Source organism: Dasypus novemcinctus, chromosome 21 (genome assembly GCF_030445035.2).
Source record: "Dasypus novemcinctus isolate mDasNov1 chromosome 21, mDasNov1.1.hap2, whole genome shotgun sequence".
In the NCBI taxonomy this organism is placed as follows: domain Eukaryota; kingdom Metazoa; phylum Chordata; class Mammalia; order Cingulata; family Dasypodidae; genus Dasypus; species Dasypus novemcinctus.
The window spans coordinates 49,133,862-49,159,868 of record NC_080693.1 but is presented as its reverse complement, the minus strand read 5'-3'; the positions used below and the strand labels follow the sequence as shown (position 1 = coordinate 49,159,868).

The following is a 26,007-nucleotide window of genomic DNA, read 5'->3' as shown; positions in this document are numbered from 1 at the left end:
AATTATACAAATTATACAAAAACCCACTGATTGAGAGTCTTCTATGTAAAAATGATCTCATTGCAGCTTATGAGCTGGGCACTATTATATCCACTTTACAGATGGGGCACATGGGCTCAAGATGGCAGCCTAATGGGTTCGATTCACACATTCATAAGAGGCCGTGCTTGATCTAAAGCACCCCAAAACCCTTTTACCTCATTGCCTGCACCTTGGAAATAATAGGAACTCAGACTTCAGATCAGGGTTAGGAAACACTTTTTAAAATTCAGAGATGTGTGAAAATAGACTAGGCTGCCCTTGTAAGCAGTGCATTCCCCTCATGGAGAAAATCACACAGAGAGAATGATTCTACAGGGAGAGCATCTAAAGTTGGTTGTAGACTTCCTAGCACTGAGATTAAATGGCTGCCTTAGTGCATCATTTTTCTCATCAATAGAAAGAATAAAATGCTAATAACAACAGAAAAGTTGCTGGTATTACATTGCAAAATGGCCTATCATTAGTAATGTTCAGAAGTATCCCTTTTTTCAAGCAAACCAAATGAATCATTCTCTAAATGCCTCAATTAAAAATCAAATTTAGTTTATATTTTACCCTCACTATATTTTCAAGCTTAAAGCAATTTTCAACCAGGCCCAAATTCACCCAATTGTAGGACAAGGGTGAAATTAAGGAGTAGCAAGTAGTTGGTGATATGTAGTTTGGGTTCTGATGGTGAAAAAAGTCCCCTCACTCCCTGATTATTATTTATCTCAGGATTTAAACAGTAACTATAATTGTATTCTTTGAACACCAAGTTCCTGCCCTACCTCCCCACTCCCACCCAGTAGTTAATTAGTGGGGCAGGTCTTATAACAAATGCGCACTCATAAGCACTGGGTGGTAGAAATACTGTTGATAATTAAACACCACAATAGCAAGGAGCCTATTTCAGGAGCCGCCGAGTTGTCTTGCCCCAGCCAGTCTGCTCACCACGAGCTCACAGACCCTCTATTGTGCTGGCTGTGGCTGTTCAGAGGGATAGTTATTCTGCTGAAGAAGGTACAAATGGCCATAAGACACAAGAGGCTAAACCTTGCAAACAGATCAGGTCGTTTGGACCCATGGGGGAAATACCCAGTGGGTAGAAGCAGGAGGGGAAACCTAAGAGAACTGGGTGGACAGAAAAATCAATCATAAAATAGACATGTCCTTTTTCCAATAAATCAAGAGGTACAAAGCATTAAGAAAATCCTGTCTGGTTATGACTCCCACTATTTAGTTTCTAAGTCACCAAAGGCATGTTTATCTGAAAAATTCCAGTCCTAACTTCGTTAATGGTCTCTTAACACCAACCAACTAGGCAAAATGACTCACCAATCTCGTGCCAAATGGATGGCAGTTAGAATAGGGCTAGGGTGGGTTGGGGGAAAAATACACCAAACTCAAAAAAAGGGCAATATATAAAGAGGTAGATTTGTGTTCCCTTTGGTTTAAAGGAAGTTCAGAGTTCTTCAAGACTTTTAAGAAAATCCTGGATAGTCATCCCAACTGCCTGGTCCTCCGTGTCTTCCTCTTCAAAATGAGGAAGTTCTCACCTGGGTCACAAAGACAGGAATGAGGTTCTCAGAGCACTGTCCAGCGGGTCAGGAAGCCTGCTCTATGACACCATTATGCAAGTTAAAACTATACAGGCTAACATCATTATCAAATTTGATTTTGCTCAAAATGTATCAACCCAGTTTGGTATACTGGTGAGCTCATACTGAACAGATGCTTCTATTAACAGTTATATGGGTCATTAATACTAGGGAGAAAATACCAGAGACAAAAAATTCTTTGAAAAGAGAGTGTTTTAAGTAAGCTATTTTAAAAATCCCTAGGGAAAAAATACCAAAAGTTGTGCTTGGTAAAATGATTGGAAATCCCTGGCTCAGTCTTATCTTCTCCAACTGCTTAGAGAAATTACCTCCAATGAAGGAGGCACGCGAGTAAGATCCCCGGGGACACCTGGGGCTGTATTCTGGGAAAAAAAAAAGAGTTCTATAAAGTCTCTCTTATTTGTAATCTTCACTTTTTTGGGGAAAAATCTTCATTCTTCTCTATAATTGCAGTGCCTGTTGTATTTTCTAAATAATGGTACTTTTACCAAAATCCGCATGCAAAATTTGATACTCCAGGAAGACATATTCATACCGTGGCTCAGAGATGCTTGCTGTACCATAAGCCCCATATTGCCTTGGAGTTTAGATTTAAGAAGCACAGGGATCTCAGGTGGCCTTGGAAGGCTCACCTGGCTATACAGTTCTTCCTGTGCCCTGTTAAAGAGGCAAATGTCTTATCTTTATCTAAAGATGTAGAAATCCTTTCCCACAGTTCAGGTAGCATCACATCTAAAGCCTAAGACAAGTGGACAGGACATGTACAGAAACAAAATGTGTTGTGCCAGGGAAAGCAGGAAAAATTTCTGAGGAGCCAAGCATAGCTAAAGAGAAGCTGTCCATCTGAAATGCCACCTGGAATTCACACCAGTAATAACTGCTGTGGATATAAAAATTAATAGGGGGGATTTCATAGTATTAGAAAAATTTATTTTTATAAATCATGTGTCTATCACCCAAGTGTTGACGCATGCATGCAATTCAAACATCGGGCTTACAATAAAAAGCTCACTGAATGACTTAGCAAGGACAATTCCCCCATTTTCTCTACAATTTGGAGTGGAAGGAGGGTGGGAGGAGTGGGTAGAGGGTGCAGTTACTGGGTCAATTAATCAACCTGAAAACTGTGACACAAACTCTGACGCCTAACCTATGTCTAAAAATACACAAATGTATACGAATTTGTTTTAAACTGTCAATGCCTATATTTAGGACCTTCCCAGCAAGGCTATAATGAGACTGTGTTTGAGGGTTTCAGTCACAGCAGACTCTACCATTAATCTGAAGTTAGTTAAATTAACAGCATTTAGTACTGACTTGTCAATCTCCCTGCTCCAGGAAATTGCACCTTGAGGCTACTAATATTGCCAATTTTTCCACTGGAGTGTGTGCCCGCGTGTGTGTGTATTTTTTTCTCTAGAACCTCCGTGTTCATACACCATCATTGCTTCCCTACGTCCACAGCACTTATATTATCATTTATTCTGGCCTCCTTTAGCTTTCCCAGGGGATTCTGCCTAATGTAGCTGCTCAGTGAAAGAGTTTTTTAGCTTTATATTTATTTGTTTATTTTTCTGTCATGGCTCATGGCTGAGGCTTTTTTAAAAAAAAAGTGTGACAGTATTTAGAGTACATGATTGACTGTTACAGCAACATTCATTAACCATGACAAATCTGCAGCAAAACACAGTATTGAGTGTTCTAAACAGCAACTTTAAAAGGAAAGAAGAAAGAAAGAAAGCAAAAGAAAAAAGACTCCACTAATTTTTCATTGACCTCATCTGTAAATAAATTTAGACTGATGGTGAGCAGGGGCAATAATAAATTAGTATTCATTTCCTGTAATTAATGCAGACATGCCTATGAACACAGAGAATATGAATACATAACCACCTAATTTCCATTTCAAAATACACCTAACACATTTTCACTTGAGTTATCTTCATAATATTTTCCCCCTGAATTAGAAGAATGAAATGGTTGGAATTTTTTCCCCACCCACCAGGGGGAAATAGTGTTTTAGTTACAGGGAGTGTCACACCCATCTCGGCAACAGGTCTGCAGCCCTTAATTCTGATTTGCCTCATTATGTGTGTGATACCCTCTCCCTGCCCATGCCAGGGCTGTCTCCTCTGCGCTCATCACTAACCAGGAGTGGCTCCACCAAGGTGGCCAGGTGGCCACCTAGGCAGGCCCTCAGGTGTTGTGAGGAGACCAAGAAGCAGCCTCCCCAGCTTAACACAAGACTGTGAAGTGTCCTATCATTGACATGAATATTCACTTGCACAAGAGCTGGGTGGATAAACAGTATGAGACAAATCAAATAAAGCCTGTCTATCATGTACTGGATAAAAATAGAGAAGTCAAGCTCTCCAACCTCTCTTAGCAAGAGGAGCTGGCATCTCCTGCTTTCTTGAGGATGGGTACCTCCAGAGACCTCCTTACCAACCAGCCCACAATCAAGGAGAGCTCACAAAGTCTGACACCCAGGGCATCCGCCACCAGAACTCACTAACGCCACTGTGACAGCAGTAGTGGAGTGCTTCATTAGCAATAAATAATTTGATTAAAAAATAACAAAATTAGGCCTGTAAGACACGCATGCACAAATATCTGTGAGCTGGGAAGAATGTGATAAGAGCAGAAAATCTGAATTAGGTTCTACCAAAAACAGAAACAAAAAAACTGCAAGAGCAACATTAGCAGAATACAGCTTGCCTCATGAACAACTTTTCCTAGAGCTTCCCTAGCCCGAAAAGCTTTTGCTCCCAAGTGTTTGTCCCTCTAAAGGTCATGGAAACAAATTCATGCAATCTGGATTAGAAGTGGTCCTCTTAGATACTTGATGGTAGAATTCTAATTAATTGCATTAAGGCGCTAATTGGAATGGATGTAACAAGAGGATCAGAGAGCAAAGGGAATATCTTAATTTGATGAATTTACTGCTTAATCTAGCTTGTAAATGTCACTAGTTATACCTGATTGTAATAAGAGAGTTGATCACAACCACAGATCTCACTTTACCCAGGCATTTTGCTAAAACCCATGGTAGATTCTCAGGTATCAGGCCAAGGAAGCAGCATTTCTCCGGAAGAGAAAGGGTAGTCACCCCATTTCTTTTCCTTTAGTTGTCAGCCTGGAAAGCCGGGCAATGCACCTCAACACGCTGGTCCAGGAAGCCCAGGAGAGGGTGAATGAATTGTCTGCCCAGGTGCAAAATGAAGGCTTCAGTCTGGACAACACAGAGAAAGAGAAACAGCTGAAAGCTTGGGAGTGGAGGTATCGGCTCTACAGACGCATGAAAACAGGCTTCGAGCATGCCAGTGAGTACAAGTAGGGACTTCTACATTTAACCAGACCAACCTTGCTTTGAGAAAGCCTGGGCTTCTTTCATTGCTTTTTTTTTCCAACTCTCCAGGGTCATGGATAGCTGTTGTCAGCCTATTTGGAACAAGGGCTCTAGGAGGCTGTAAAAGGATCTTTTGTCTTGCTTGATTTTCTGGCTCCTGATTGGTTCTCTAACCACAGCCATGAGGCTTCAGTGCTTCTGGCCTCCCTCCACCATGTCACACTCATCTAGCACTTTCTACCCACTATGCCTTAATTCCTAATGACCTGAATGGTCTGATGCCCTGATTGACTATATTTGGGGATGTGGAGGTGGAAAAGCATGTTTTGCCTATTTGTCCAGTTTCTCCACTGTATTTTTTACACAGGACTATAAAGTGAACTTCAGGTTATACAGGCAACAATGAAGGACAATCAACTCATGAACTACACTTTTATCTACACTTCCATTCCCTTGACTGATTCATTCTGTTAGTTGAAGAAAAGCCTTCTTTCTGTACAGCACTGGAAAGTACTGCTAAGTGCAAACCCTGACGTAAAAAGAGCATTTAAAATTCAAACACTTGTGAAATATCAGACTCTCGTTTTACAATAGGATCTTATTTAAACAACAAAAATTACTTGAATTTTTTAATATAAAAGAAGACCCAGTTGATTAGTTTGAAAAGTATATTCCTCTGCTGCCAAAAATTTAGTAGTGATATAGAGAAAGACCAAAAGGCAGAGAAAATTCTGTTTTGTTGAGTAGTTCTGTACACTAAGTCCCAAATCTAGGCTTAATCCTTCCTCTTGAAGCAACTGACATAGGCAATATTAACAAAAGGTAGTTTATGTTCAATAATAACAATCTCTTCCACAATCCTAAAGTGTAGATTTTTAAAAAAGACATTTAGTAATTGTTTTCATAATTGTGTTTGCTGTTATGCCTCATTTAGAACAGATTAAACCAGAAACAGACTTATTTTTAGATTTGATGCCTTTTTTGGTAATTTCCTAAATTCTTAAATTTTTAGATTTGGTGCCTTTTTTGGTAAATTTCTAAATTTTCAAACACCTTCTGAGGTTAGTGGACATTCATTCACCCAAGAATTCTTTCTCAGAAAATGCTACCTGATACAACAGGAAGCGGCACGAGGGCAGGGGAGTTAGCATTCCATACTGGAAAGAGCCCAGAATTAGACATCTGAAGCCACTGACTTTCACCCCAGCTCTTTGTTTTCTGTGTCCTTGAATAAGTAATTTGGCCTCTTTGGGGCTGCAGTTTCCTCATCCTAAAAGCGGGGATGCTGTTCCTTGCCCTTTCTACAGAGTCAAATGAGATGATTGACGTCAAAGTACTTTATGAAGCCTAAAGGTCTCTTGCTACAGTGTAAAATTCTGCTATTGCTCTCTTGCCTCCTCTCCACTGGTCCAGACCAATCTCTCTTTGTGTTTCCAGGATACTTTGGAAAGACTTAACTGGCATTATTACCCCTTAAGAAGATGTTCTAATGCCCAAATAAGACCACAATGGCAACAAATAAAAGCCATTGGGACTTCTAAGGAAAATGCTCAAAAGCAAAATCAATTGAGCCCTACAAACAAATGTTCCCATACTGTGTGTTTCAGGGTATCCTTTGAAAAGGTAGGAACATTGTTTAAAAAGGACTTGCTCTATTAAGATCCTTGTGTTTTTCCTTCTGTCCCAGGAGCCCCCGAGGTGCCAACCAATGCCTGTCTCATGGTAACCAGCGGCACATCACTCACTGTCAGCTTCCAAGAGCCTCTTAGTGTCAACGCAGCTGTAGTAACCAGATATAAAGGTACTGGACTGCAGATTGTTTTTCACTGCAACTTCTTGAAAAAAGATCTGTTGTTTGGGGATCAGTTGTGCATTTTGCATGTTTGTTTTGCCTGTTGATAGGATTGTTTTCATCCCCTTTATGTATGGAGTTGAAGTATTTCCATAGACACTCATTTTGTAAAGGACCATGAAGGTGACTGAGAAGAAGTCACAAAAAAGACGACCCACAAGACAGGGCTTAGGAATGGGGCTGAGCAGGACACAAAGTAGAGTCAGACTTGATCCAGGCTGCTTAGAGGCCGGGATAGGGAATACAGTAAATAGGGGGCATGTAAATTGATAGCTGTACTACCAGGTACCTAAGTGGAGAATTTAAAAACGAAAAAGGAGAGCACGTGTACTGAGGTCAGGAAGAAAAGTCAGTTGTGGTGGAGGGGTTCGCGAAGGTCCCAGAGTGGAAATGGCCTTGGGACCTGGTTAGGAAAGATGACAAGGATTTGGACTGGAAGGCACTGGGGAAGAGCACATTCCAAGTAAAGGAAAATAAGAGAACATGGGAAAGGAATAGAAAGTGGCACAAGAAAAGGGGTGCAGTGAAATTTGAGTGAAACTAGAGTCAGAAGGTGGGGTCGGGCAGGGTTTGAAACCAAGGTTAAGGATGAGCTCTGCAGAACCACTGAATAAGATAGTGACAAAATCCGAGGAAGACCCTTGAAAAGAGTAAAGTGGCAGTGCTGCATATGAGGCGTGGGAAGAGAGAAGGATTTAGAGTGAAGAAATGAATTAGAAAGCTATTCAGAAGAGAGGCTGCGGCCGCCTGACCTGGCTGAGGCAGCAGCACTGGGAAAGGAGAGGGGATCCCAAAAGAGAAAGAAAATTGCAGACGTATCATGATGAGAAAAGCCAACGCTTGCCTAGCACCTACTATGCTATAGGCACCATTTAAAGCCTTTATATGTATTAACTCAATTTATTCCTTACTACAATACAGAGAAGTAGACTCTGCTGTGATTACCACTTTGCAGATGAGAAAACAGATAAAAGAAAGGATGAAGAACTTGCCTGCAGGCAAACAGTAGAGCCAGAAGTTATCACATTATGTTGACTCGTGAATGTGGCAGACCAAAAGAAAGAAATCTGTTTTCCGAATTCATAAGGACAGACAGAAGCATCCCAAACAATCCCAAAACCTGAAAAGCCACCACACATCTTCCAAGATGGCAGGCCCCAGATGTAACTTCTAAGAGTTCAGGTCACTACAGCTCCCACTGCCCACAAGAACGCCCAAGTAGTATGAGCGTCCTTCCTCCTCCCAGGGCCTGTTCCCAGGAGAGCTCCTGTGTCGCTGCAAATAACACTACTCTGCCAACACCCTGTAGCTCTCTGGGATCCTTGGAGTTTTCCATGTAACGCCATTCTATTTGTGACACCTTAGGTAGGACAGAATTAAATTGGTTACAGTTAAGGTTTGGCGTGTAAGTCCACAAGAAGGCAGCTTCCGGGTAAGAAAGACAGCAGATAAATGGAGCTACCCAGGATGGCCTCCCACAGTCTCACTTTGAAACAATTCTGATACTTTTCCTCATTTGTCTCAACTGCCAAGGCTTCCTGAAGTTCACATCAAGGGCTTGCAGGCAATGTCTGAAGGAGGCATTTTCCTCTTTCTCTGCCTCTCCAGCTCAGGGTTTTGATGAAGGGTTTCATCATGCTGCCCAACTTGACATTTCCTTCTTACATCTGATTAGTGTGCTATCAGGAACTAATTTATCCAGACTGTCAGCTATTTGATACTTGACCATAAAGCCAGCAAATTCTATCAGCATTCACATATTAACACTTCTCATCTCAGGAGACTTGCGTTTGGGTGAGGTTGAAACCAAAGGTCACAAATGGGTTCTGTTAGTGATGGGAGGAGATTAATTAAGCATTAAAAATAGAATTGTCTGCTGCATTATGGAGTGGGTTTTCTTGTGTTAATTTATAAGGTCATAAATTGGGTCCTTAACCTGACCGCTCTCCAGTTATTTAAAACAGCTAGCAGCCTACTGTACCCATAGAGACAGCAGGACGGCTTTCATAATTATTTAATTATGAAAATATTAGCACAATTACCATGAGACAAGGCTAATTATTTTGTTTGCTTTAAAAAAAAATAAGAAAAGACAATTGAGAAATCCACAGAATGAAATGGCAATTATCTAATTGGTTAGAGGGAAGGTTTAACCCTGTAGGATTTGGGGTTTGGCAAAAACACGTTATACTACTCTCCAGAATTTCTGGGTTCAGCAAAACCTCAAGCCTATTTTGACTACTGGGTGTTTTCCCCTTCGTGCTTAAGCCAGTGTGTGTTTAAAAGAAAATCTGCATCCTTCTGTTTCTCATTTGTTTACACTCAACTCATCACATATTTTTTAAGAGTTTGTTGATATCCAGAAATCTTTTTTAAGAGCATCTCTTTATAAATCTTCTTCAGACCCAGCGGCAGTAATCCAGGCCAACTGCCATGGTAACTTGGAGATTAAGGACATCAATTTCAACTTGACCCCGGAAACAGTTCTTAGTGAGACCTACAGGATTTTTCTGCCCCAAACACAGTAAAGGAGGGCTAAGAGAGCTACTGTCTGTTTCTAGGTGTGTCTTCCTCCAATTCAAAGACCCCGATGCATCTTTTGGGCCTATCTCACCAATTTTTATGAGCAAAACTAGTTATTTCAGATGTTTTGATTCTTTGGACAATTACCAGAATCTTGCTCCACATTCCTCACTGCCTTGGGTAACCCGAACCTCTCATTTGCAGAGGACATGTAATTTCTTGGCAGGCCCAAAGCAGAAAACATTTTCAGAAATGCTTTTGCTGCTGCTCCTTGCAGAGATGGAAAGTGTACAGTATAGGAAGGCATCCTATAAACAGGTGCAGACAGCATCTGTTTTCCATCCACAGGCTTGAAGTGGCCCCGCTTCGTGGGGTTTCCTAATTATGAGAAGCTGCAGTGGTCGCTGCCCTGCACAGCCTGGGTCTAGGGGCTGCCCTTCCCTGCTTCTCTTCCACCTTGTTCCCTAACAGTTTAGAAACCACCATCCTAATTTCTGTCTGCAATGGCTCATAACAGCAGATTGTTTAACTGCTGTTCATTTGATGGCAACTTTTTTTTTTTTTTTTTTTGGAAAATACAAAAGAATTTCTCCTTGCAGGGATTGCCAGGTGGTTCAGGGGCTGGCAGGGTATCGCTTCTGCCGAGACCGGGCTAGTGCCTCTGACAATACCATCTCCAGTCTCTTTCTCAGAAGAAGAAGCCAAAGAATTCAGGGAGATGCCCTGGGGCATTTCAGCTTCTAGGAGGAAGAGTCCACCATCTGCCCTTTAAAATCTACTGGGTCAATAATTCTTACATAGTGTGAACTTGATCATAATGTGATGGTTTTAAAGCCATCTGTTCACGAGAAACAACTGACTTCAAGAGGAATGGGTATATGTTGCTTAGTAATTTATATTCTTTCACCCCTTCTATTATTTTTCATACTGCACCTCATAATTTGAAAGCTATTTGTCTCCCAAGGAAAAGGCATTGCATTACATAGTATACTTATTTTCCCTGTTTAATTAGTTGAAGACTAATTTGACCGTAAGCATGAGATGGCTACCCTCATTACTAGATGGAAGGGATATAATTCCAGGAGGCAATAAGATTTCTAACTTTATTTAGCCTGATGGAGGTGGAGGGAATGTGGCCTTGACCAAAAAGTTTGCAAAGGAGACCAACCCGGAGGGGGGAGAGGACAGAATGCCTGAGGACATAAGCCTCAGGGGATTCACATTTTTTTGCATGAGAGTGAAGGAGTCTGTGAATTGAATGTATGATGGGGATAAACTGTAGAAGGCCACACCTCTGAGAGCCATTACTTCCTGGCAGTCTTTTGCTCCTCCCACTTTGCATAATAGCTCCTCCCCCTTTGGCCACTCCGCCCCTCTGGCTGAGTTTTCAATATCCAGCCACCTCTCCAGCCATCTTGTGAACCACCTTAAATACTTTTTCAATAAAGCGTTATAAAGGATAGCTTTTTTGCATTCTTCTAATTAAAAGAAAAAAAATGAGCCTTCAAACTACACAATACAGAGTTGTGTAAAACAAAGAGAGTCAAAGTCCTCTTCACCCCTACCCTATCTCACAAACTAACCATGGAGTTAATCTCTGTTTAAGAATTTGATGTATCCTTGCACATCTTTCCTGATAACCTATACATACGTGTGAGCACAAATATACAGTGTACAGTTTTGTTAGTGTGCTCTAATACAAATATTATCACACTATTGTCTAATCCTACAACTGGACTTTTTTCACCTCAGTGACATTTTTGAAATTCAACAGTATATCATATACATCTTTCTATGTCTGTGCATTTGGATCTTCTTCATTCTTTTTAATCGTTATATAGTATTCCAGAGATGGAGGTGCCATCATTTATTTAATCATTCTTCTACTGATGGACAAATGCTGTTTTCACTTTCCCCTATTACACAATGTTACAATCCTTGTTTATAGGTCTCTATATTTACATGCATGAATATTTTTTCTAGGATTCTTCATTAGAAGTGGAAGTGTAGAACTGAAGGGTCTATGTGTGCATTCACGTAATGTTTTATTGATCTATCTATACCTATGCTAATACTAGGTAGCAACTTTATGGTATATCTTAACATCTACTAGGGGAAAGTCCCTCTTCTTGGTAATGTTTTTCAAAATGTCTTAGCTATTCACACACATTTTCTCTTCCAAATGAATTTTTAAATTGGCTTGTCAAGCTCAGTTTAAAATATCTCATTGAGCTTGCATCATATTCCTAAATTAATTTGGGGATACTTCCCATCCATGTGAATCATATGACTTCCTATCAAGTCTAATTTTATGAATTCAGGAAAATTCAAACATTTTCTCTATATGAGCCTTCTACACATCCATTGGTTTTCATGCTGAATATTTTACAATTTTTATAGCTGTTATGAATAAATTCTTTTCGAGATATCCTTTAATTGACTGTTTGGGGAGAGTAGAAAAGCTACTGATAATTTTTTAAACTCTTTAGTTGTCTGCTGTCCTGGTAGTAGATTTTTTTTTCTATCGTCTGACAGTCATGAATTTTTTTTCGCATATCATCTTCAAATAATGGTGGCTTTGTCTCTTCCTAATACTTTTATTTTCCTTTTCTGATCTCACTTCATCGACTAGAATCAATGTGAATTCTAGTTCCCACAACAATGGAAATAGTAGCCATAAGAGTAGGTATCCTTCTCTCTTACTGGTTTTTGTAGAAATGCATCTAATATTTTACCATTATGTGTGGCATTTGCTGCAGGTGTCTGTAGATACCCTTTACTAAATTAAGGAACTTTTATGTTATTTCATTTGCTAAGATTCAAACATGTAGAAATTAAACAACATACTCTTAAACAGCCAGTGGTTTAAAGAGGAAATCAGAAGAAATATTAGAAAATATATTGAGATGAATGAAAATGAAAATATACAAAGCTTATGAGATGTAGTAATAGCAAAGGCAGTGCTGAGAGGGAAATTTTAGCTCTAAATGCTTACATTAAAAAAGAAGAAAGACTTCAAATCAGAGACCTCGCTCAAAACAGGAGGAACTAGAAAAAGAACAGACTAAACCCAAGGCAATCAGAAGGAAAGAAATAAACATTAGAGTGAAGATAAATGAAAAAGGAAACAAAAATAATAGAATCAACAAAACAAAAAGTTGGTTCTTTGAAAAGATCAACAAAATTGACAAACCTTTAGCTAGACTGACAAAAAAGAAAGAGACTATAAATAATGAAAGCCAGAAATGAAAAGGGGGACATTACTTCCAACCATGCTGAAATAAAAAGGACTTTAAGAGGACCCATGAAAAAAAATTTTTTTTTAAAAAGAGGATACAGGGAAACGAACTTGGCCCAGTGGTTAGGGCGTCCGTCTACCACATGGGAAGTCCGCGGTTCAAATCCTGGGCCTCCTTGACCCGTGTGCAGCTGGCCCATGCACAGTGCTGATGCGCGCAAGGAGTGCCCTGCCACGCAGAGGTGTCCCCCGCGTAGGGGAGCCCCACGCGCAAGGAGTGTACCCGTAAGGAGAGCCGCCCAGTGCAAAAGAAAGTGCAGCCTGCCCAGGAATGGTGTTGCACACACTTCCCGTCCCGCTGACGACAACAGAAGCGGACGAAAGAAACAAGACGCAGCAAATAGACACAGAGAACAGACAACCGGGGGAGGGGGGGAATTAAATAAAATAAAATAAATCTTAAAAAAAAAAAAAAGAGGATACAAGAACAACTGTAAGCCAATAAGTTAGATAACCTAGGTGACACAGACAAATTCTTAGAAACAAATAACTTACCTACATTCAAGAAGAAATAGAATATCTCAACAACGCAATGACTAGTAAAGATATTAAATCAGAAACAAAAAACTTGCCAAGAAAGAAAAATTCAGGACCAGATAGCGTCACGGGGGAATTCTTCCAACCATTCCAAGAAGACTTAACTCCAGTTCTGCTCAAACTCTTTCAAAAAATTGAAGAGGAGGGAACACCCCCAACTCATTCTGCAACACCAGCATCACCCTTATACCAAAGCTGGATTAAGATACCACAAGAAAAAGAAAAAAAAAGAACTAAAGACCCATACCTTTTATGACTATAGATGCAAAAATCCTCAACAAAATACTAGCAAACCAGTGCAACAGCACATTGAAAGATTTATGCTCCATAATCAAATGGGATTTATCCCTGATAGCCAAGACTGGTTCAACATAAGAATATCAATTAATGTAATACACCACATTAACAGAATGAAGAAAAAAATCGATGCAGAAAAGGCATTTGACAAAATACAGCACCCTTTCTTGATTTAAAAAAATTCTTAGAGCAGTAGGAATAGAAGGAAACTTCCTCCACACTATAGAGGGCACACATGCAAAGCCCACAGCTAACATCCCACTTAATGGTAAAAGACTGAAAGCTTTCCCTCTAAGATCAAGAACAAGAAAAAATGCCCACTGTCACCATTGTTATTTAACATTTTACTGGAAGTTCTTGCCAGAACAATTAGTCAAGGAAAAGAAAATTCACCCAAATTGGAAAAGAAAAATATTTTCAGATGATATGATCCTATTTACAGAAAATCTGAAAAATTCTCTACAAAGTTCTTAGAGCAAAGTGGCAGGGTACAGGATCAATACCCCAAAATCAGTAGTGTTTCTATACACAAGCAATAAAAATCAGAGGAAGAAATCAAGACAAAAATTTCATTCACAATAACAACTCAAAGAATCATATATTTAGGAATAAATCTAGCCAAAGATGGAAAGGACTTACACTGCAAAACATTGCTAAATGAAATCAAAGAAGACCTAAATAAGTGGAAGAACACTCCGTATTCATGGATTGGGAGACTAAATAGCATTTAGATGTCAATACTACCCAAAGCAATTTATGGATTCAATGCAATCCCAGTCAAAATTACAACAAGCTTCTTTGCAGAAACGGAAAATCCAACCATCAAATTTATATGAAAGGGTAAGGGGCCCAAAATAGCTAAAGCCATCGTGAAAAATAAAATGTAGTTGGAGGACTCACATCTCCCTATCTTAACACTTATTATAAAGCCACAGTAATCAGAACAGCATGGTAACTAAAATAAAATAAAAAATAAAAAAAGAAGAAAAGAGCATGGTACTGGCACAAGGACAGACATATAGACCAATGGAATTTAATGGAGAGCCCATAAATCAACCCTCACATTTATGGTCAACTGATTTTTAGCAAGGTGGCAAAGGCCACTCAATTGAGCAAGAATAGTCTCTTCAGGAAATGTTGCTGGGAAAACTAGATCTCCATTTGGAGGAAAAAAAAAAAAAACAGAAGGAGGACCTCTACCTCACACCACATACAAAAATCAACTTAAAATGGATCAAAGACCTGAATATTAAAGGTAGAACTATCAAACACCTAGAAGAAAACATAGGGAAGCATCTCCAGGACCTTATGTTAAGCAATGGTTTCTTAAGACTTTACAGCCAAAGCACAAACAACAAAAGAAAAAATAGATAAATTGAACCTCATCAGAATATAATACTTTTTTTCTTCAAAGGACTTTATCATAAAAGTTAACCTACACAATGGGAGGGAATATTTGGAAACCACATATAAGATCCTTATCTTAATATCCAGTACATAGAAAGAAATCCTTTAATTTAACAACAAAAACAAGCAACACAATTAAAAAATGGGCGAAAGAGTTGAATAGACATGACTCCAAGGAAGATACACAAAATTCTGCAAAGAAGCCAACTGGAATTTTAATTGCAGTTGCTCTGAATCGGTAGATCAAAGTGGGATGTAGTGTCATCTTTAAAATATCATGTCTTCCAATCCATATAAGTGGAATATCTTTCCATTTAGTTAGGTCTTCTCTAATTTTTGTGAAAATGTTTTGAAGTATTCAGAGTATAAGTTTTGTACTTCTTTATTAAATATTTCCATAAGTATTTTATTCTTTTTGATGCTATCGTAAATGGAATTGTTTTCCTAATTCCGTTTTCAGTTTGTTCATTGCTGGTCTATAGAAATTTTGTATTTTTGTATATAATTCTTGCATCCTGCAACCTTGAGCTCATTTATTAATTCTAATAGTTTATAGTGCATTCTTTAGCATTGTCTATATACAAGATTATGGCATTTGCAAATAGAAGTAGTTTTACTTCTTCTCTTCCCATCCAGATGACATTTATTTCACTGTTTAGCCTAATTGGTTTTTCTAGAACCTCCAGTACAATGTTGAATAGAAGTGACAAAAGTGTTGTTTCTGTTCCTGACCTTAGAGGTAGAGCACTAGTCTTTCACCATTAAGTATGTTTGCTGTAGGTTTTTTGTAGATGTCCTTTATCAGATTGAGGAAGTCCTCTGTATTATTTCTTGCAACTGTAAGTGAATCTTCAAATATACTAAAATAAAAAATTCAATTTAAAAAAGAAGAAATGAGAAGTAGACTTTATGACTCCTTGCAACTGAAAATGATTGCTATTTTGCATTCATTTGTAATGAACACTCATTAGGCTCTCCCAGTCTGAATACTCATGTCCTTTGGTGTTGTGAAATTTTCCACAAGCTTTGATAATTTCCTCCTCTCCATTTTGTCCTCTAGTAAACCTTTTAATTAGGTGTATTAGGTCTCTTCCTATTGAAGTTTTTTGGTCTCATGTATCTAATATTTTCCATCTCTTTGTCCTACTTTTAGCAGTTTCCCCAAGTTACTCTTAATCTTTCTACTGATATTTCAACTTCAGAAATCATTATTTTAATTTCCGTGATCTCACTTATTTTCTGATTGTGCATTTTTCATAGTACCCCTTTTCTTGCTCTGTTAATTCAATATTTTATCAACTCTTTCAAGGATACTAATTAGAACTTTTCAAAGTATGCCTCCTCTATACCTGGATCATTTCTAGAGAATTTTTATATTTCCTTTGGTCTCTGTCTTTCCCATTTGAGACTTTCCTCAAAAGTCTGTTGATCTTTGGTCATTCATTTACATTTAAGAAGGAGACACTTAAAAGTTAATGAGGACAGATAAAAAACAATCCTAGTCTGTGCCTTTCTCCAAGCTGCCACATCAACTATAATTCTTCCATCATTTCTTTCAAGATTTATTTTTATTTATTTATTTCTCCGCCCCCCCCCCCCCTTGTTGTTTTCACTCTCTGTGTCTGTTTGTCTTCCTTATTTCTTTTGGAAGCACCAGGAACTGAACCTGGGACCCCCCATGTGAGAGCGACATGCCTAATTGCTAGAGCCACCTCTGCTACCTGCTTTGTTGTGTCTCTCATCATGTTTTTCTTCTTGCATCTCTTGTTGCATCATCTTGTTGTGTCTGCTTGCCATGCCTGCTTGTGGCGCCAGCTCACTGTCTTCTTTAGGAGGCACCAGGGACCAAACCACCGACCTCCCATGTAGTATGCAGGAGCTCAATCACTTGAGGCACATCTACTTCCCCCATCAGTTTTTTCATCCTCCATAAATCCATTTAAATCTCCCATTTGCTAATGACCCTCCTTCTGTTCTCCTTTCTCTTGGTCATTTATATGTTTATTAGGCTTTTTCTAAGATTTTCTATCATTGTCTGTTTTAACTTTTCTATTATTGATTATTTTAGTAGAATCTCAGAAGGAAGAAGAGATAGAGCATGTAAATAACCTTCCATCTTTATTTGAAAATGCAAGCCTCTCTCCTTTATTGGATTTTAATCCATTCTCAAGTTTTCTTTTTACTGTCTACTTTCTTTTAGTAATTTCCAGGGTATATTCTTTTTATTTTCATCTAGTCATTATCTTAACTTTTTAGCACATGTACTTAAACCTATAGCTCTCTAGTAATACCTAGAATTAATTGGTATCTACTAGTCATAGAAGAGACACAAAAATTAGCATGTCATAGTTTCCCACTTATTTACCTTTTTCACAACCTCCCTAAATCTATTATTTTATCTCTAGGGTATTATTTTTTTATTTTTAGACTCAACAATGATTTTGCTGTTTTCTTTTCTTATACAGTTTATTGTATCTTGCTTCTTAGATTCATTTTTTGATGCAGTACAACCTTGATTTATATTCATTCTTTTAGAAAGCATCAGTGGGCACTAAACTTTCTAAGCCTTGGATGTCTAAAACTGTCCTTTATGTGTCCTCACACTGGTATGTATGTTCGAGTAAATATAGAATTCTAGGTTCCAAATAATTTTTCGCCCCATTGTTGTTGGTTTCTAAATATTTTATTTTCATTATGATTATCAGTCTAATCCATGAGTGACTCAGCATTACATTTTTACATTTCCAGAAATATTTGGGTTTTTTTTTAATTCCTTTTAACTTTTGATGTCTGATTTAATTTTGCTGTGGCTAGAGAAAATAATCTCTTTGATATAAAAGTTTTAAAAATCTGTTGATTTCCTTTTTTAGCTAGTATGAAGTGAGGTGTAACTCTTTCATGTGTACTTAAAAAGTATTTTTATATATCTATATCCTTACTAATTTTTTGTTATTTTATAATTCACTTCCTGAGAAAGGACTAATAAAAATTTCCCTCTCCACCCAAATGTTTAGATATTTGTCAGATTCTCCTTAAAATTCTATCAGTTTTTGTTTTATATATTTCAAGGCTCTGTTATTACATGCATATGCATTCATGATTATCACATTATATTGGCATATTTTTTCCTTAATCATTATGTATTGTCAATACCAAAGAGCGCATTAATTTTAAGATAAATCAATTATTCTTAATGTTCCCATGTTTCAAAACAATGTGTCTAGGTGAGGGATTCTTTTTTAATTAATTTACTTTATACTCAAAGTGTACATTGAATCTAAGGACACATGTCTACAAAAACAATCAGCCAGTATTGCTCCAAATATTAACTTTCCAACTTTCCCTCCATTTTGCTTTCTCAGGAAGCCTAATTGAATCTTATATTGGAGATTGCAGTCTAGAGTTCATTCCATCTATTTCAATTTTTCATTTGAATGGCTGCCCCCACATCCCCGTCCCAGGTTTCTAAGTGGATATTTTTCATGTATGGACCTTCTTTTCTCATTTATTCCTGTTTTGTGTTTTTTTTTTTTAATAAATAAGTCTTGTTACTTTTTTATGGAAAATATTTTAGCTATCTCTTTAAATATTCTTAATTTATTTGTTTTAAGTCTTTGACTCTTCAATTGAATTGATTTCATCTGTAATGAATTCAGATCCCAATTGTTTACTTTGTTGGCCATCTTTCTTAGCATTCAAGTTCTTCATGTGTTTTATAATTTTGATTTGCAGACTTACTTTGAGTGGAAGCATTTTTATGAATGGTTTCCCTTTATTTACTACTGTGTTCACTCCTCCTAACACCACCCACAATACCCAGTCCAGACCAGGCCTTATAAGATTACTCCAGGTTTAAGTGATATTAATGATATCAAGAAGCAAGTTAACAATAATGCAGCTCAGCTCCTCTTTATAGATCTGCAGGGTGTTTTGTTTGTTTCTTTGTTTGTTTGTTTACTCCTATCACGAGCTCGGAGCCCTTTCCCAGCCTCTGGCTTCATGCAGTAAGCCTGGCCCAGTCTCCCATCTTAGGTAGAGCTGTCCCAATTCCCATTACTCCACAAGCATCAAACTCCAGCAGGTATGTCGTTTCACTCCTGCTCACTGCATTGCAATTCTGTTCCATGTCATTTTTTACCACATTTTATTTTTCTCTGATACTTTATCAACTACTGTGATGTGTTCAAAGCATGAACTCACTACATAATCTTGACCAAGACCTTGTTTGCTTTCTTCAAGGTAAAACTACAAGATTTTATCCTTAGATCAAATACTATCTTTGTCAATTGATTATGGGGGGTGGGGACAATTTGTTACCTATTCCAATGCAGTTCTTTAATTAATAACCATAGACTCTCTTGATCTTTGAACTTGTTTGCTCTGAACTTGAAATTACTCAACTTGCGTTTAGCCTTGGCAGTCACTGTCTTCTGTTCATGTTTGGGACTACTGTGGTGTGCTCCATTCCTATTGAATATTTAATACTTTCTGCCTCTCCCAACACTTTTAGTCCACTTGTACAGCACGTTTTCGTATTTTCTAGCCAATGGGTACAATTTTAAACACCTTGTTCATCTTTTAAAGGATTTGGGGAAGAAAGGTAGGCAGGCATGTGTGTTAGTTTGCCGTCGTGCTCCAATCTCCTGTCCCTTGTTCCTACCCAGACTCTGTATGCTCAGTAAACATGACCTCATGCCAATATTAGCCTAAGCCAAACACTTAGAAAAGCATATCTGCTGTTTCAAAAAGTTATGTAATGACCTACACGTAAACACAAAACTGGGCCTTTATAACGGCTAGTGATGGATTATTCCTTACCCTGATTTCTTCTTCCTTTATATTTGAAAAATCATAGATACGTAGAGTAAAAAGTAATTTTTGGAATACATGAGTTCTCCCCTCAGGTTGAGTTCCTTGAGGTCAAAATCTTACCTTTTTTTTCATTTTCCCCCCTCACTCAGTCTATTCCAGGAACACTGGCCTTCTGCCTGTTCTTAAATCACTTCCGCCACCACAGGACCTTTGCACGTGACAATCCCTCTGCCCCAAACACTGCCCTCTCCTGCATTGATACTTCAGGTTCTATTAAAAGTCATTTCTTCAGAGAAACATTTTCTAAATACCTAATATAAATTAGGCCTATTATAATTTTTATCACACCCGTCACCTTTTCTTCAAAGTAGTTTTCATAGTTTGAAAACATGTATTTATTTATGTGGTATTTTTTAAAGGTTAAACAGATTTATTATAGAACTTCTTAGAGTCTTTAATATATTTAATAAATGATTTCCCAAACCTAATTTGACAATCATCAAACATTTCATGGGAATAATGTTTCATGGCACCCTGAGAATATTTAGACTAGGAATTTCAAACCAAACTATACATTAGAATCACATGGGGAGGTTTTGAAACAGATCCATGTCAGGCCCCCTTCCAAGACCAGTTAAATCTGAGTCTTTGAGGGTGAGGGCCCAAGCATAAGTATTTTGTAAGAGCTACTAGGTGATTCTAATGTGCAGCCAAACTGAGAGTGTGCAGTTATGTATTTAATAGGTCTCTCCCACCAGACAGTAGGCTTAATGTGAGCAGGGACTTTTTGTTTATTTCTATATCCCTGGTACTTGGCACACGGCTTAAAATATAGATATATATAATATGGTAGATGGTAGATACTTAGTTAATTCATTTATTCACTAAAAATCTAGTGACACCTACTATGTGCCAAGCTCTATTCCAGGTAGTAGGGATATAACCATAAACAAAAGAGACAAAATCCTCTACATTCTGTGGAGTAATAACAATAAAATACATATCAAGCAGTTACTACATATCAGTCCCTGTTCTAACGATTTTATAAGCGTTAACCCATTTAATCCCCACAACAAATCTTCAGATGATATTATTACCTCTAATTTATGATTGCAAAAACTGAGGCACAAGATGGTTAAGAAACATGTCCAAGGTTCAATAATAAAAAGTAAAAAAGGCAATGGCAGAGCAGGGAATTGAATCCAGGTTGAGCTGCTCTGAGACCCATGTTCTCACCACTATGTCATTTTGGGTTAAAAATCTTCTTTTTAATGAATTAACAACCAAATGCAAAAATCAGTCTCTGAACTCCCCAAAGCCCAACAAAATTTCTCTTTCATAATGGTGAGCCAACCATCTAGTCCAGTCTCCCATCTTCTGCTGTAATTCCATGTATTCCTTACAGGAGTCTTTCAGACTTTGCTTGAATAGCTCTGCAAACAAGGGGCCCACCGCTTGACTAGGGCAGGCTTTCCCATTGTTTAGTAGGAATTTTTAAACTTATGGACCATTTTCTTCATTTTAAAATCTGATTTGAATTCTGATTGATGTTTGGCCAAGTGGTGGGTAAAATAAGCACACTGTCCACACAGCAGACACACTAAAGGACCCCCTAACTTTATCAACATATTTAGTACAGTATAGAAAAAAATGTAATACCTAAACTATAGAGACGTTTTACAGCCTGGCAACTAAGCAGGCGTGGAGTCTATTCTGGCTTCTCAGGACACATCCGTTTTCTCTAGAATGTGGAACTAAGACTAATTCAGAAGTTAGAAGCACCAAATACATTTTCATAATATTTATTGAATGTCTAGCATGTAACCGGCATTGTATTGTGTCCTTTCATATGTGAAAGCTTCCCAATAACTGCTGCCCACTGATTCTAGCTGAATAAGTGACATGAATAAGTCACATGGATAGCAGCCCTTCCAATGTTTGAAAATTTCTGTCACATCCCTTCCTCTTATTCCTTAGATCATTCTGCTCCTTTCATTGCCCTTAATATATACCTAGTTTACAGATCTCTCCATGGGCTTCCACCGTTTGGAACATTCTAGAATGTGACCTTTCTCCTAAGTGTGGACCTTCAGTTGAACAAAATCTTCTATCTGTGGCCTGAGCAGCACTGATAGTAGAACTAAGTCTTTGGCCATTTGAACACAATTCTGCCTGAGAAATCTCCGTAAGGTTTGTCTTAGCTAAGATTGTTGCATCCAGGAGTGCAGGTTCAGCCTCTTCTGGCCCAGGCCAACCACCTCCCAGGAGCCCCCCAAGAGGAGGAGTCAACAGGTATCAGGGGCGGGTGGTACCACCTACGAGATTTCAGCATGACCCTTCAGCGCACCTCCACGCCATGCCTCTGCACCTGCACCACAGGGCCCAGGTGGCCTTCTTCCTTCCCTCCAGCAGCTCCCAGCCCATGCATGGACATTTTTTAAACCACTGATTCTAAGAGGATGAGGAACTTTCACAAAATGCGACGGGTCAGGCAGTGGGAGAGCTGGTACCTGAGACTGGGTTTATAATCCCCTTCCACCTTGTAAGACCTTCTCTTCCTTAACCCCTGGACAGATTCAGTGGACATTTGTGCCATTGCTCACCCTGGAGGGAACCAGATCATTTTTAAACCAGAAATACATTTTTTTAAATTACTGTTATGGATTCTATTTTTTTCCTCTTCTGTGAATGTATATATATAATAAATATCAAAGAAACCACTCTTCTATCCTGGGATAGAGGAGGGGCATGAGGAGGGGCATCCTACTCTTCCCATTCCTCAGATGAGCAAGCAAAAGGGAGACATGACTCTTCCTTTATCCCCATGGTTCCCTCTCTTCTGTCCCATTACCAGCTAAGGAAATAGTATCCCCATTGTTGGTGGTAAGTGATCAGGAAAGAAACCTGGTGAGAGGTGAGCCTGAGACTTGGTTGAAGGAGAGAAGGACTTGGAAAGGATAGTTAGTTTTCTAGGCTCATTGGCACATGGGGAAGGGAGTTCCAGCCCCATGACATGGGGTGAGGGGTGGGGCGTGAGGAAACGGGGTTAGCCTGCCTCAAAGAAACAACATTGGATAAATCCCCACTTCTTGAGTGAAAAGGATCAGGGTAGACCTCTTCACCTAGCCCCTCAAACCCTCCCCCTAGCTCACACAGATACCATTATTTTTAAATCCAAGGCTGGGAGGAAAGAATACAAAAAGCAATATTTTTATCACATGCCAAAAACCCAGGATAGAGGAGGGTGGCAGCACTAGGCCTCTCTGACTGGGGTTACCCCTCAGCCCACCTCAATGTGGTGCTGGATCGAGGGGATACCTGAGTTCTTACCTCAAAATAGGGGAGACCCTAGCCTCTAGACCCCAGCCTCGAGGCCCTTTCATTTTTCATTCTGAGTAGCCATTTTAAACCAGCAAGGAATAAAAAGAAATCCTGATCCAACCAAAAAAAAAAAAGATTGCTGTTTAGAGTCCAGTCTAACATTTAAACATGTCCTATTTCCTTCCTCCAAACCTCCTAGTATGTGCCTAGTAAACCCCAACTCAGCCTTCAAAACTTTCCTGAGGCCTCACCTCCTCATAAAACCTTCACTGACTCCCGCCCCCATGCCCTGCCCAGACAGAACCAACCAGTTACATCCTCTGTAACACGTCACTGCCTTGAAAACATTGTCTTGAACACATTGTAGATGATACTGCATTTCTTTGCATCCCTCTCTATATGGGCAATCTGAGTGCAAAAAAATATATGTAGTGTGCCTTATATCTTTCATCTCCTCAGTGCACAGTGTCTGGATAACTGTTGAACTCAACTAGACTCTAGATGAAAAAGATCTATGAAAACAAAAGCCCTGAGTAAAGACAAGAGGAAAATATAAGAATAAGTATTGTTGTTTATTATTATTCAACAAGCCCATGGAAGGTCTTCAGCCAGGTAATGTGAACAGAACAAAGATGTATATATGGCACATGACTTCTGCCCTCAGGGAGCTTATAGTCAAGCAATCATTCACTCGTTTATTCATTTCTTCATTCATTCACTCATCATTCAACAGATACTTCTTGAAGTTCCTCCTGTATGTCTGGCACTTTGCTAGACGTGAACAAGAGCAGCCCAGTTCCTGCTGTAGTAGAGCTCCTAGTCCAGCAGTGAAGGAACTTACTGATTAGTCATTGATTCCCCCACCAGTCAACAAATGTTGATGAAGTGCCTCCACATACCAGGTGCAGGGTATGACACTGTATATACAACAATGAGCACAATTAGCACAGCCTCCTTGTTTCTGGGGCTTAGAGGTGGGTGGGGATATAAAACATACCCACATGAGAATTCTCGTCATGGTATAAGGAAAATAAGACCTGTCATTGACCCAAAGGCTGGAGATTTTAACTGGCTTTGCCCAACGCCCTTTTATTGAGTGTCGCCTCTCATTCCTTTCCCTTATAAGTCATCCAGCTCTCTTCTAGGACCCCCTTCCAACTCACCACCTTCAGTCTCATCCTTCTGCACTCTGCTGGCTCCCCCAAGCTCACTGTCTTCAACACACTTGCACTGGAAAGTTTCTGCAAAGGTGATCACATTGCCAGCAGAGGAGAGCAGCTTATTACTCCCCCTCCCCTTCACACGCCGGAACTGTGGAGCCATGAAGCCTCTTGGCGGAGAAGGAGGCCCACCAGGCAGTTTTTATTGCCATGGAACTGTGAGATTCTTCTCCACACTTCCTTCTGGGGAAAAGTGAGCCTGCCAATCGAGATTTAACAGTGGAGCTGCCCCCCCCCGCAACCCCATCACCACCTCACCATCCCACCCCCGGACTGAGCAAACTGTATCCCTTACCCCCTGGGAGCCTGGCCGTGGCTGAGCCCAGACGCCACAGGGGCTGGGGAGTTTCCAGTGGCCACAAAGGCAGGTCTCCACTCAAGCCAGACGCCAGCTCTAGCCCAACCTTGCACGCAGCTGGCAACGAAAATGATGAGCCACTTTCTGGGCCACCTTCTCCCCACGCAGATTTTCTCCTGATTCCTTTTTGGCCAGATCCCTTTGCAGCATTATAGTTTGTCAATAGCCCGCGACTGCTTTCTAGAATTTCTCTCCAGGAGAAAGTGTGTTTTTCTAAGAAATAGGTGCTCTAGTCTGAAGCCTAATTTCATGTGAGGGCTCAAAAGTGAAACAAAAATAATCACCCTCAAGTCTGGAAGCCGAGGAGCCTCTCCACCCCCTGAAGAGTGCTTCCTTTTGGGAGGTGGAAGGCAGGGGCCGTCCTTTGTGTGTGTGTGTTTTTTAAATGAGTTGTTCCAATTATAAAAATAAAGCCCAATACTTGTATCAGCCAGGGTCCTGGCAGGAGACAGAAGCCACACTCAGCTTGACTTCTGAAGACATTTTAATGAAGGGATTATTCGCCAAGGGGTGAACGGGATTAAGGACTGGACAAGGGATAGGCAAGCACACAGGACTAGCAACAGTGGGACACTGTTCACCCTATGCCTGAAGGGGAGAGGGAGGAGAACTGTGGGGTAGGGGTCAGCCGTCAGGAGCTGCTGTGGGAAACGACACAACCACTGCCAGAACTGAGGCACTGGTGACCCCTACTAGAAGCCCAAGGGCAGGGGGCCAGGGTGATGCGGTCCAGAGGGTCAGCCTCCAGGAGACACAGAGCAGGACAAAGAAAGTCAAGAGATGGTGCCAGGGTGGGAGTGGGGAGATGGTAAAACCAATGCAATAATTCCAGAAAGTTACAAAGAACAGAAAAATCTAATAGATTTGTCAGGGCTTCTCATAACCTCACAGAGCCCTTTGGAATAGGGACTGTTATCTTCTCATGAATGAGGAAACTAAGAGAACAACAGGAATTTGAACGTCCTATAGTCAGCATATGCTAGCGCCAAGCTTCATCCAAGTTACTGGACTCAAAGTCCTGCTCTTAATGACTCTGCTATATCACCTGCTACCTGGCAATGCATGCCTGTTATGAATGTTGCTTGGAAGCAATGTTTTAGGTCATACATAATACTACCTGGAATATATCAATGTGCATTTTAGTCTGCCTCAAACTGCTTTCATTTGCTTTTCACCATTATAAATGTAGCTGCCATGAACATCTCCACATTTAAGGTTTTTCCTGCATTTGGAATGGTATCTTTAAGGGAAAGTCCTAATACTGTTTCCCCATTTCTAAATCAGACTTGATTTTTCTGTGGTTTTGAGTTGCATGGTTGCAGGTTACCAAGTGTGAACATAGGAAATACTCTAAAAACTCTCCTGTTCTACTCCACCTCTCCCCCAAAGA

The 26,007-nt window shown here is 39.6% G+C and overlaps 1 protein-coding gene across 6 annotated transcripts in view; it reads left to right on the top strand.

Moving 5' to 3' along the window:
* Positions 1–26,007, top strand: part of ANKFN1 (ankyrin repeat and fibronectin type III domain containing 1) — a 411,393-nt gene that overhangs the window by 267,426 nt on the left and 117,960 nt on the right. For all 6 annotated transcript variants that reach the window (XR_011646850.1, XR_011646849.1, XM_058283928.1 and 3 more), the window contains exons 6-7: positions 4,772–4,966; positions 6,680–6,793. Coding sequence is in view for 4 of the 6 variants with exons in the window: in XM_058283928.1 (XP_058139911.1) it covers positions 4,772–4,966; positions 6,680–6,793 (309 nt within the window). In the remaining 2 variants the exon portion in view is untranslated. The remainder of the gene's footprint in view (positions 1–4,771; positions 4,967–6,679; positions 6,794–26,007) is intronic.